General features: G+C 43.0%; 1 protein-coding gene across 4 annotated transcripts in view; it reads right to left on the bottom strand.

Annotated features, from left to right (window-relative positions):
* ITGB6 (integrin subunit beta 6) overlaps window positions 1–12702 on the bottom strand; it is a 71252-nt gene that overhangs the window by 25898 nt on the left and 32652 nt on the right. For all 4 annotated transcript variants that reach the window (XM_075284472.1, XM_075284476.1, XM_075284473.1 and 1 more), the window contains 6 exons: window positions 10751–10967; window positions 9476–9722; window positions 7077–7242; window positions 5992–6153; window positions 4406–4501; window positions 219–308 (listed from right to left, as the gene is read on the bottom strand). In XM_075284472.1, coding sequence (XP_075140573.1) covers window positions 219–308; window positions 4406–4501; window positions 5992–6153; window positions 7077–7242; window positions 9476–9722; window positions 10751–10967 — 978 coding nt within the window. The remainder of the gene's footprint in view (window positions 1–218; window positions 309–4405; window positions 4502–5991; window positions 6154–7076; window positions 7243–9475; window positions 9723–10750; window positions 10968–12702) is intronic.

The following is a 12702-nucleotide window of genomic DNA, read 5'->3' as shown; positions in this document are numbered from 1 at the left end:
ATATAACATAAAATGTTACCTGTCATTATAATACTGGCATACTGCGATATGTGTAATATACCGTATAATAATATAAAATCTTACCTGTCATTATAATACTGACATACTGTGATATAGGTGTAATATGCCGTATAATAATATAAAACCTTACCCATCATTATAATACTGACATACTGTGATATAGGTGTAATATACCGTATAATAATATAAAATCTTACTTTGTATGCCGATAAAATCAGCTGTAATACATTTCCGGAATCCTTGTTCAGCAGTCCTACAGTAGCTCCGGGTATCAGTTTAGCATATTTCTGTAATAAACAAGGGAAATATATTAAAGCCTGTCTTAAGTGTAAACCGTAAACTTCAGGTAATATACGGTATATTTAGCAGACGGAGGTGTTGGGCATCAGGGCCTAGAAGTTGGGGGGACTCCGTACAAATGATGATCTCAAAACATTAACACCCTCTTCCCAAATTCATCCCGCCATATAGAAACTCTGAAGATCTTAAAAATCCTCCAGTTCTGACTCTGACAACTAAGCCAAATAATATGATGAGACTTCCTGTTTTCTGTAGATCTCTTTACAGCAGTGACATCACTTACAGCACACTGATGATCCCAGCGATCATATATATGTCGATAAAGACACTGAATCCTTCAGTCACAATAGGTGATGTCACATCTTATCTACTCCCCGCTCTACAAAGGTCACAGAGCAGGCCTAGAAAATTCTCCCATGAAAGGCAATAGGGTCTGTTGCAGACCAATGTGTCTATAGCCCACGGTTCATCTCCAGGTAACAAGGAGTTACTAATTATTTTAGGCTTGGTGGCAAGAGTTGAAATTGCGAGATTTTTAGGATTTTTTAAATAAATAAATAAGGAAAATTAAAAACATCACCAAAAGTCATTTTCTGATGACACATTCCCTTTCAGCACCTCTCATGAAGAAGAGGCAAAACCAGCCCCAGAGCAATAACATATGTGATAAAGTTCTACAATGGTGTCATAAATTCTGCCCTGTGTTCACATAACTGGGGGTTTCTTCTGAGTAACAAGGGATGTCATCACTGCAAAGACGGATTTCTGAGGAAAGAAATATCATGTGCCGATGTCTTAAGCAATACCTGAGGGTTTATTTCTGCCAACATTCCTTGAATACTCTCCCGACTACATTGTTATTATTTGACTTGGAGCTCTGCCTGAAGTCCTATCCAAGCTACAAATATTTCTTAATACATCCCAGCGTGTCTCCTGCCCGGCCTGCCAGCCGAGGGATTGCCATATATAAAATGGATCAGGATTCCATCTCTTTGATGAGGCTTCTTATGTTGGTTTTTCTTCCATGTACTATAAATTTAGGGCAACTGGATTAAGGATCTGTAATATGTTGTCCGTAGACTTCATTGTAACCTCTATGCGCATCCAATTTCATGAGAAGGCTCAAGGAGGTTTCCTTGTTCATAGAGATCAAATGTGACATGGACCACAGTCTCCTAATTGATGGATGTAATGCCCCTTAGCAATATTACATTTTAGGAGAATATAGTGCAACATATAGCAGAACATAATTTCAGCTCAGTCCTGCACCACCATCAGCAGCACTCCAACCACCATCAGGGGCACTCCATCCATCATCAGCGGCACTCCAACCACCATCAGGGGGAGACTTGTGCTAGGTTCAGACTAGAGTCTGAAACATAAACCCCATCTGCTTAAAAAGCGACTACATACGGAAACTCATAGGTTCATAAACCAATAGACTATAAGGCGGTCCACTGGGTTTCCATCCAGTTCCTGCCCCAGATCGGCAGAGAGAAAATTCCTTTATTCTCCACATACTTTAAGGGAGAGGGAGATGGAGTCACAAGTAATGCCCCCTAGAAATGTTACTTTGAAGGAGAATGTGGTGCACACTATGACAACACATAACTTCAGTTAAATCCTGCACTGCCATCAGGGGCATTCCAACCACCAATAGCAGCACTCCAACCACCATCAGGGGCACTCCAACCACCATCAGCGGCACTCCAACCACCATCAGGGGCACTCCAACCACCATCAGGGGCACTCCAACCACCATCAGGGGCACTCCAACCAGTAATCAGCAGCACTTCAACCACCATCAGGGGCACTCCAACCACCATCGGGGGCACTCCAACCACCATCGGGGGCACTCCAACCACCATTAGCGGCACTTCAACCAGTAATCAGCAGCACTTCAACCACCATCAGGGGCACTCCAACCACCGTCGGGGGCACTTTAACCACCATCAGCAGCACTCCAACCACCATCAGCGGCACTCCAACCACCATCAGCGGCACTCCAACCACCAGCAGCAGTCCAACCACCAGCAGCAGTCCAACCACCATCAGCAGCACTCCAACCACCATCAGGGGCACTTCAACCACCATCACCAGCATTCCAACCACCATCAGGGGCATTCCAACCACCATCAGCGGCATTCCAACCACCAACAGCAGCACTCCAACCACCATCAGGGGCACTCCAACCACCATCAGGGGCACTCCAACCACCATCAGCAGCACTCCAACCCCCATCAGCAGCACTCCAACCCCCATCAGCAGCACTCCAACCCCCATCAGCAGCACTCCAACCCCATCAGCAGCACTCCAACCACTATCAAGGGGAGACTTACTACACAGATTGCCCCGGGGCAAAGTAACTAGTAAATAAAATTCTAAAAATTTAACCTTGACTAATAAATAAAACTTCCAGATAAAAAACCTGACCAGTGACTGCTACAAACTTATAAGAAACAACTTTTTTTTCTCTTATAAGATTTCTTCAAATGGCAGAAGAAACAGTGACAGATGTAAAATAAGATAAAATTTTCATTGCCGCTTGCCAAGTTTGTGACATATCAAACAGTAACCATATTTTTCTGATTATCGTCTCACATTCTTTAAAATAAATGAAACATGACATCTCATGTTCAGATCACATCTGCTCCATGGCTCCACTTCCATATGTCAGTCAATGCCTGTTGATGGGTCGCAGAATTTTTTTTATTTTTTTTTGCAGAAGAAAATTGGAATTTTTTTTATTTGTTTGTATAATGAATGATAAAATGAATTATGTGGGTTTTATTGGCAGAAGGTCTGGTAAAATAGTTACAATACTAAAATACTCGTGACATTGTTTCTTATTGACTTGGCTAGGCGAAGTATAAACCTAGTCTATGGCTTTGTAGTGCATTGGACCCCGAGTGGTCCTGCGCGGCCCCTTGTACATGTGTATGAGGTCTTAATGTGAGTTAGAACCTCTGCTCAGATCATCTCGAGACCTTCGGTTGTTTGTGTTTTCTCCTTTCCTTTGTTCCACACAACATAAACCAGCGTCACTGATTATAGCAGCTCAGGAAATATTGCTCATTATATTCTCATTTCAGCTTAGGCCCGGCTTGTCCCAGGGAAAAAAACACCATTAATCAAAGGCTAATGCAATTCTACATATTAAATCACTGTGTGGGCTAAAAGCACCAGAGCAGCACAAGGAGCACAACCACAACTATCCCCACAGAATGTGTAATGCAGCTTTACAAGATCTAGGTTACCATTGCAACAAAAGACCTTTCTCAAATCTGGAACCTCTCTGGGTGTTATGTGAATATTGTCCAAAAGGTATCACAATAAACTCTGCAAAAAGAGGGTCGAGGTATTGCTGAAATTATTGCTAAAGAGGAGCAATGACCCCGACTTAAAAGCCCAATGTCATCCATCATCTGATTGACACTGTCATCCTGAGCATTGCTGTGTTTTGTTTATTCAAATCTGTTCAGCCATTCCACAGATATAAGCCCTGTTAGTGTTGATACAAATTAAGGTCTACTAGCTAAATGGGCAGTAACACTGCACAATATGGAGCACAGAGACCCCGCCCCAGAGGAACCACTGTGTTTCCGCCCACTAGGCTAGTATAACCTATTATGTATCAATACTAACAGGGCTTATATCGGTGGAACGGCTGAACAGATTTGAACAAAACATCACAATGCTCAGGGTGATGAGGGATGTAACTGGGATTTTCACACCTGGTGAGAAGTTCTCTTCAAAGGATGTTTTCTTAGGATACTCCATCAATATCACACTGAAGGGGTTCTAACCCTCGTCCCTCTACTGATCAGCTGTTTTAAAGGGCTGTGCAAATACTGCACCCTCTTTGTGGTTTTGCGGGATGGAACAATGTCAATAATAAAGAGGCCACACCATGTCCTTGGTGTTGGGGCCCCCTGACTCTGTAGACCCCCAATGGCATCCAGCAGGTGCCATCTTTGAAATGACTAGACTACTCCATAGAATACCCAAAACTTACAGGCCTACAATACTGTAGCTACGGACTGGGGTGTCTGAAATACAACGTGGACAAGTATTTTGTTCTCACCTGGTAGAGGGGGACTTGTTTCTGAGTGACAGCGAAAATGAGCAGAATATTATTCTCCACCAACTTCTCTATCAGTTGACCAAGTGTTGGATATTCCTGGAAGAAACGAACAGCATGATGTAAGAAGTCGGTTGATGGTTAAACAACATTCTCACGGTGCACTCGTACGTATCGGAGTCCAGTTGGTTAATACTAGTTATACAGATTCAATGAGGTCAAGTGAAGGGGAGTTTTATTATACATTTAAGGTGGAACTCCAATTGTAAAAGAACTTGTCATATATGAATAGTACAGGGGAATAGAAGAAACTTTGTAATATATCTTGTTAAAGAATAATGCTTCTTTCCCCATTTGATCAACAGGGAAAGAAGCATTTCTCTTTAAAAAGAGTTATTATAAAGTTTTGGATTTCTACATTAGCTGCTCATTCAGTCTAATATCACTAACAGTCTTCCCAAGTAAGATGGGCTGTCAACCTCACAGATAAATGAAGTCTATGGTGAGGGGAGGGGGAGGAGCTACTGGACGGAAAAAGAGAAAGTTATATACTGCGTGGGTGGGCCAGAAAAAGGAGGTCATATATTGTGCGTTAGCCCAAAAATTGGGGTTGTATATTGTGTGGGGACCCAAAAAAGGGGTGTTATACAATATGTGTGTGTGTGGGGGGGGCACCTTTCTATAGTTCACTTCAGGCAACAGAGTGGCTAGATTTACCCATAGGAGCATTTTTCTCTGATAAGATATACCATATATACTCGAGTATAAGCCGAATTTTTCAGCCCAGTTTTTGTGCTGAAAAAGCCCCCCTCGGCTTATACTCGAGTCAAAAAAAAATAAAAAATTATTATTATTATTTTATTTTTTTTAGGAGGGTGAGGGGGGTTTATGACCAGCCACAATGTCAATGTATAGAATCTCCCATAAAATAGTGCAAAATTTTTTTTTTCAAAAAATAAATAAATAAAGGTTCTTAATCCCTCCTTTCCCTAGAATACATAGAAAAGTAGAAAATGACTGTAAAACACATACACATTAGGTATCCCTGTGTCTGATAGTGCCCTGTCTACTGAATATAGGTTATCTGCAGTGCTCCTGTTCCATCAGGAAGGGGTTAATAGGAGCACTGCAGATACTCTATATTCAGCCAGGCTGAATTCCAAGTGGGGGGAAGAAAAACAGTCCTCAGGCTCAGGGAAGGGGCAGACAGACAGACAACCAAAACACCCCCTCCCCTTCCCCAGCATCTACTGCACCCAAAAACTACGACCATTTTGATTTTTGAAATTTTCCAGTAGCTGCTGCATTTCCCCCCCTCGGCTTATACTCGAGTCAATAAGTTTTCCCAGTTTTTTGTGGTAAAATTAGGGGGGTCGGCTTATATTCGAGTCGGCTTATACTCGAGTATATACGGTATTACAATGTTTCTTATATTTATCTGTTCTATTCATTTGATAATGGTTTTATACTTGGAGGAACACTATAAATAAGATAAGCATCAGTAAGAGAACCCGCACCCCTATAATGTAAAGGAGGGGAGTATTTAACTGCTTTTCTAGCACCCCGGAGAGGATAATACAGTATCTTACCTGGACAGTAGACATGTAGTATTCATTACCGCTGTCCAGGTGGCATTGGCAATCGTTGGGAATCACAATACCGGCCAATTTACTATCCATGCCATAATGAGAATCTGCATCTGTCACAAATACCAGCAGATGCATTGATCCGTTCCTCCATCCAATTCGATCCTACAGTGAAAAGAAGTTACATCCACATAATGCTTTATAACAAAAAAAATAGCTTAAAGTGAAACTCCGGCCAAAACTTCATAATAGAGAAAAAACCACCAAGTATGTCCATTTAAGACACCAATGGACCGTGCACCCTAAGACACCAACTGTTTGACGTGTATATGAGTGCGCCGTCTGGTCATTACAATGGTACCCAAAGTAAAATGTGTACCTGGTCCTACAAATATAATGCATCCTATATAATACTGGCCTCCGCCTATTGGGAATAGACACCTTATGGGCTCACTCTGCACCCCCTGAGGCTGCACCCCTGGCTCCATGCCAACAGGATCCACTACACAAAATGTCTTATCGTTCCATCTTGGCTTCCATAATAACATAAGCCATGACGTTATTGTGTTTTACTCTTAGCAGGATAAAGACTGAACAAGTAAGTATACATCCTCTGTCTATTGTATTGTTGTTACCATTGTACACATATGGCATCTATATCATTAAAATCTGATAATTGTCTTAGTGAACTTAGAAGAAACCAACCCTTGACTCATCTTTGAAAAACAGCTGATCTGCAGAGGTCCCAGCAATAGGACCCTGCCAATCTCATCTTATGGACTATCTATAGGACAGTTTTGAGATGCTGGATAAGCCCTTTAGAACTCCAAAACAGAGAATCCAATTCAGAATATAGAATAAATTATTAGATACCTATACTGAACCTAGACCAAAGGTTATATTATCAAATGGCTTTACATCCATATAGACATTATCTTACACACTGATCGGTGTATTACTATAGGTGCCACGTGCTGCCCTTTAGCACACACTGTATCTCCATGTGTCGCAGGTTCTCACCACACAGATTGCTGATTGATCATGAATACTGGTTCAGCGAGTATACAATGTAATAAAACCTGACTTACTTTACACACCGCTGCCTGCATAATGGCGTCAAATCCTCCTTCGGGTGTATCAATATTTGCTGATATTCTTTGCTTCTTCACTATGTTATTGAAATTGGCCGCGTTATGAGTCAGGGATAAAACGTGTTTATACCCAAAGGTGGGTAAGCAGTCCACGGATTCCCTGCTGTAAGATGGAAACAGTCAGTTTAGTCACGTGGCAGCAAAACAGACTACAGATAAGCCGAGAGACAACATTGGTTATTAAAAGGACAACACTGGTTGTTAGACTATGTACACACTAGTGTTATGTGTAATCCACGCTGTATAATGTCCCCAGGCCACACGCTGTATAATGTCCTCAGATCCCACACTGTATAATATACCCAGGTCTCACACTGTATAATGTCTCCAGGTCTCACGCTGTATAAGGTCCCCAAGTCCCACATTGTATAAGGTCCCCAAGTCCCACATTGTGTAATGTCCCCAGGTCCCACACTGTATAATGTCCCCAGGTCCCACACTGTATAATATACCCAAGTCTCACACTGTATAATGTCTCCAGGTCTCACGCTGTATAAGGTCCCCAAGTCCCACATTGTATAAGGTCCCCAAGTCCCACATTGTGTAATGTCCCCAGGTCCCACACTGTATAATGTCCCCAGGTCCCACACTGTATAATGTCCCCAGGTCCCACACTGTGTAATGTCCCCAGGTCCCACACTGTATAATGTCCCCAGGCCACACGCTGTATAATGTCCCCAGGTCCCACACTGTATAATGTCCCCAGGTCCCACACTGTGTAATGTCCCCAGGTCCCACACTGTATAATGTCCCCAGGTCCCACACTGTATAATGTCCCCAGGTCCCACACTGTATAATGTCCCCAGGTCCCACACTGTATAATGTCCCCAGGTCCCACACTGTATAATGTCCCCAGATCCCACACTGTATAATGTCCCCAGGTCACACACTGTATAAGGTCCCCAAGACCCACACTGTATAATGTCCCCAGGTCACACACTGTATAAGGTATCCTAGTCCCACACTGTATAATGTCCCCAAGTCTCACACTGTATAATGTCCCCAGGCTCCACACTGTATAATGTCCCCAGGTCTTACACTGTATAATGTCCCCAGGCCACGCTGCATAATGTCCCCAGATCCTACACTGTATAATGTCTCCAGGTACCACACTATATAATGTCCCCAGGCCCCACACTGTATAATGTCCCCAGGTACCACACTATATAATGTCCCCAGGCCCCACACTATATAATGTCCCCAGGCCCCACACTGTATAATGTCCCCAGGTACCACACTATATAATGTCTCCAGATCCCACACTGTATAATGTCCCCAAGTCACACACTGTATAAGGTCCCCAAGTCCCACACTGTATAATGTCCCCAAGTCCCACACTGTATAAGGTCCCCAAGTCCCACACTGTATAATGTCCCCAAGTCTCACACTGTATAATGTCCCCAGGTCCCACACTGTATAAGGTCCCCAAGACCCACACTGTATAATGTCCCCAGGTCACACACTGTATAAGGTATCCTAGTCCCACACTGTATAATGTCCCCAAGTCTCACACTGTATAATGTCCCCAGGCTCCACACTGTATAATGTCCCCAGGTCTTACACTGTATAATGTCCCCAGGCCACGCTGCATAATGTCCCCAGATCCTACACTGTATAATGTCTCCAGGTACCACACTATATAATGTCCCCAGGCCCCACACTGTATAATGTCCCCAGGTACCACACTATATAATGTCCCCAGGCCCCACACTATATAATGTCCCCAGGCCCCACACTGTATAATGTCCCCAGGTACCACACTATATAATGTCTCCAGATCCCACACTGTATAATGTCCCCAGGTCTTACACTGTATAATGTCCCCATATTCCATACTGTATAACATCTGATATGTATGATATGGTCAATTTCTAGGCATGACTATACAATGCACATTTTAGCCAGTGGACAGTGTTTTGCGAACCAGCGCATCACTGGATTTGGAGAAACAGGACGGTCCTCTCGATGGATGGACATTCTGACCTAGCCTATGCCCTATGTTGTCCAGTGTTCCCCAATAACCTTCTCCTCTGGCTGTAATATTGTCATCACCGCCATAGATCATCATTACATCACACTGAGGACGTTTAATTCGATTCCACCATTTCCTTCTTGGCACGTGAGTTTGTCAATGAGTGTATATTTCATATGAAAAGTAAATTTGAGCTTTAGTTTCTATTATCAGGAAGAAATGGCGTCATTTTGGCCATGGACATTGTGCTGATTTTGTCATCCTTCGATAAGTCACAGATGAGTAAGACATTATACGTTATTGCCATTAATCACACTCAGCAGTTTATAGGAACCTTGTGAGTAAGGCTGAGTAAGTTTCTTACCGGCAGGGGTTCTCAATGTCTTCTGGAACAGGCTTTATATAAGGAGAAACTGGCTTCTCTACAAATGTCCCAAATCCCAAACGGAAGTTACTGGTCAGGTCGGACATTTCCTTAGAAAGTGTGGATCCTAGTTGTTGTATGGTCTTCAGATCATCACTCATGGAGGCAGAGAGGTCCATTAAGTAATATAAGTCTACCGGATAATCTTCACTTTGACGGACATCAACTTGAAAGGTTATTGAATTCCCTGGAGGAATTAATGGACAGAGACTTAGAATAATGGCCTTCAATGGAATCTCGATTGCTTTTGAGTTTCAATAATAATAGTAATTATACAATAGGATTCCTATAAGTAGAGTAGATGTTCTGGATTATTTGTTCTGAAATGTCACATTATATAAGAGTCTGTGGCTGGAATCAAGGGCTTGATTTATGGACTTATGGAATTAAACCATATTGAGGCTCCTGAAATACGCGGAGACCTCGTAGACTCTGAAGAGCTGACAAATCTCCAGGGAACAAGGGGCTCTCTATTGCTCTCAAAGTAACCTGGGCAAGGTATGTGCTGGATACATCATAAAAAGGGGCATGGTCCACCAAAAATGGGTTGCAAGGCATGCACCCCCCAAAATGGGCATGGTCTTGCCAGTAGGGGGCACGGTCACCCAACGCATTTTCCCTACTGAATAACGTTATTGATTACTTTAATCAATAACGTTATTCGGTAGGGAAAATGCAATATAATGCAATATAATGCATCAAAATTACTGCTACTCTCTCTGAGCCAGTAGATAGAATTACACCGGTTCTCTATGCGTTGTATAAATTGTGGGGATAACGTCTTTCCTTAGGGAGAGACCGCCTTCTCAGGTGTGTGGAGACTTCTACAGCCATAGTTGCTCCACTGCAAAGGAACATGGGAAGAATATGCATATCTGTCTACCAAGCTGTCTCCCTGTTTACAGCTTGGGAGACAGATTTGCATATTCCTCTCATATGCATTGTATATACAGTCACAGTTATAGTGGGTGCTAAGGTAGCAGTTAGAACAATACCCCTATATATGTGGGACCTAGCACTATAGGAGATAAAAAGTACATAAGAATGTGTCTTGTTTGTATCACATCAGCTAACTGTAGTCAGGGAAAGGAGCTGGCGGGGCGTTTTCCATTGGTGCTGGTTCGGGGCAGCTGTTGTCAAGCTATTCTGCCTTTTGGAGGGTATTTACCAGGCCCTGGTGAAGGAAAGCCTGGCTACGACTAACTCATAGCTTACCTGGCCTTAGTTTTAGGACAAGCTTCTGTGGAGTGATCTGTGTTACATGCTCATTGTTTTTCTGAGCTCCTTCTGTAAGGGGAGTATTTCTGTGGGTTTCTACCTTAGAGATGGGAAATTCAATGTGGTTTGCTGGGCATCCTTTAGCTAGCAGCTTTTCAGGAGTATCACACCGAGCTGGGACTCCCAAATGATCTGTAAAATTCTGCGGAAGTACCTAGAAACCAATGAATACATGTAATATATATAAATCTGTGACATCTTGATGTAGAGTAATGCAAGAGCCCTAAGTACCCATGGTATTGTCTACAATGAATCTATGTGTCCCAGCCAGCGGCCATCACTGTACCAGCAATGATGTCATGGCAGAGCTACACAACTGTGCAAAGTATTAGACAGGCATGGAAACAGTGTTGCGCAGTAAGAATGCTTTCAGAAATAGAACTGCCCCAATACTGCTGGGAGAAATTCTGTACTGCACTTATATCTGCCACTTGGCTGTTGCCTTAAGGTTGCTATGCCTTCAAGTCAAACATTGGCTGTGTCTGTTCAGTTGGTCAGGTGTTAAATACAGAGTCAGTCAGTACCCAGTAAAGGGCTGACATGGGGTATTTTAACCTAACACTTTCCTTACTTGGGTGCCTGTGATTCCGTTAGTAGTCTATGCTCTTTGTTCTTATAACTCACTCCCAGAATTTACTCTATTTCCCGGGTTTAAGTGATTTTGTCTTGCTTTCCTGGTTATCATTTATTTTGGCACCTTGTTCTGGGTTATCAACCTGGGTTCTTTGCAGCAAAGTCCATCCTGTCTGGGTTCTTTGCAGCAAAGTCCATCCTGCTTGGGTTCTTTGCAGCAAAGTCCATCCTGCCTGGGTTCTTTGCAGCAAAGTCCATCCTGCCTGGGTTCTTTGCAGCAAAGTCCATCCTGCCTGGGTTCTTTGCAGTAAAGCCCAATCTACCTTGCAGTAGGCTCTGGTGACCTTAGACTCTGTGAACCATAGCAGTGGATTATTGGTAGCCTGTTTACTTGCGGTCTGCTTGTTCCACAGTTACCTGCTGTATATTAGGAAATTGCTTATATAGCAATTCCATAACTGGATGTTTATCTGTATCCGTATTGTAGAGATACTTGTGATTATTGTGTGACGTTATGTGCGTGTAGACATCAGCAACAAGTATCAAAGTAATTCTGCGCTCCCAGCTGCAATCTGTCTGGTTCTTACCCAAAAACCCAAGTGAAAACCTCTCCTCAGTGATCATAGGCTTTTATGTTCCTATTCTATATCGCCATAGGGAATCCCAACCCTTGATAACTCATTTCCCAGCAGTACTGGGAGATGGTTAGATCCTGCATTGATGAGGTCTGGACATCTCGGGGGCACTCCTTGAGTTCCGCCCAGACGTTAATATTGATTTATTTTCCATTTATCTCTAAAGCAATCTCAAAGTCTAATTCTGTTGTATTAGATGGATGTTTTTTCGGAGGCAGGAAGTAAATCTCACGGCGAGTGCCCTTAAATGGCTCAATGAATTCATCCCACTGGTCTGTCTGACCGAAAATATTCACCGTAATATAAGCCAGAAAGATGCTGAAAGAAGAGCTTCACATGGGATGACTTGTCGTCAGCGGTAAAATATCTATGTCAATGTTGGACAGTACAGAAAAATACATCTAAGGAATCCTGATATTAGGACAGATTTGGGATTAGCAGAAGACAAGCCCATTTGGTGGAACCAGTCACTTGACACTGGGGTCTGTTCCTTATAGGATGTGGTGACACTGAATGATGTGAAAGGGGACAAGGGTCAGCAGAGGTGACATTAGAAAATGTCCCGAAATCTGCAGGTTCCGCACAACATTCTGAGCTCTGCTATATCTAATAGACATCTACAGCTGCCCACGTAGGCACAGTCTTCTGCTTCGGGATGATACGGATGCTTTAAGAGAATGT

Source organism: Leptodactylus fuscus, chromosome 8, assembly GCF_031893055.1.
Source record: "Leptodactylus fuscus isolate aLepFus1 chromosome 8, aLepFus1.hap2, whole genome shotgun sequence".
NCBI classification, from domain to species: domain Eukaryota; kingdom Metazoa; phylum Chordata; class Amphibia; order Anura; family Leptodactylidae; genus Leptodactylus; species Leptodactylus fuscus.
Note: the sequence above shows the minus strand (reverse complement) of the source record. Positions and strands in the feature narration are given on the sequence as shown.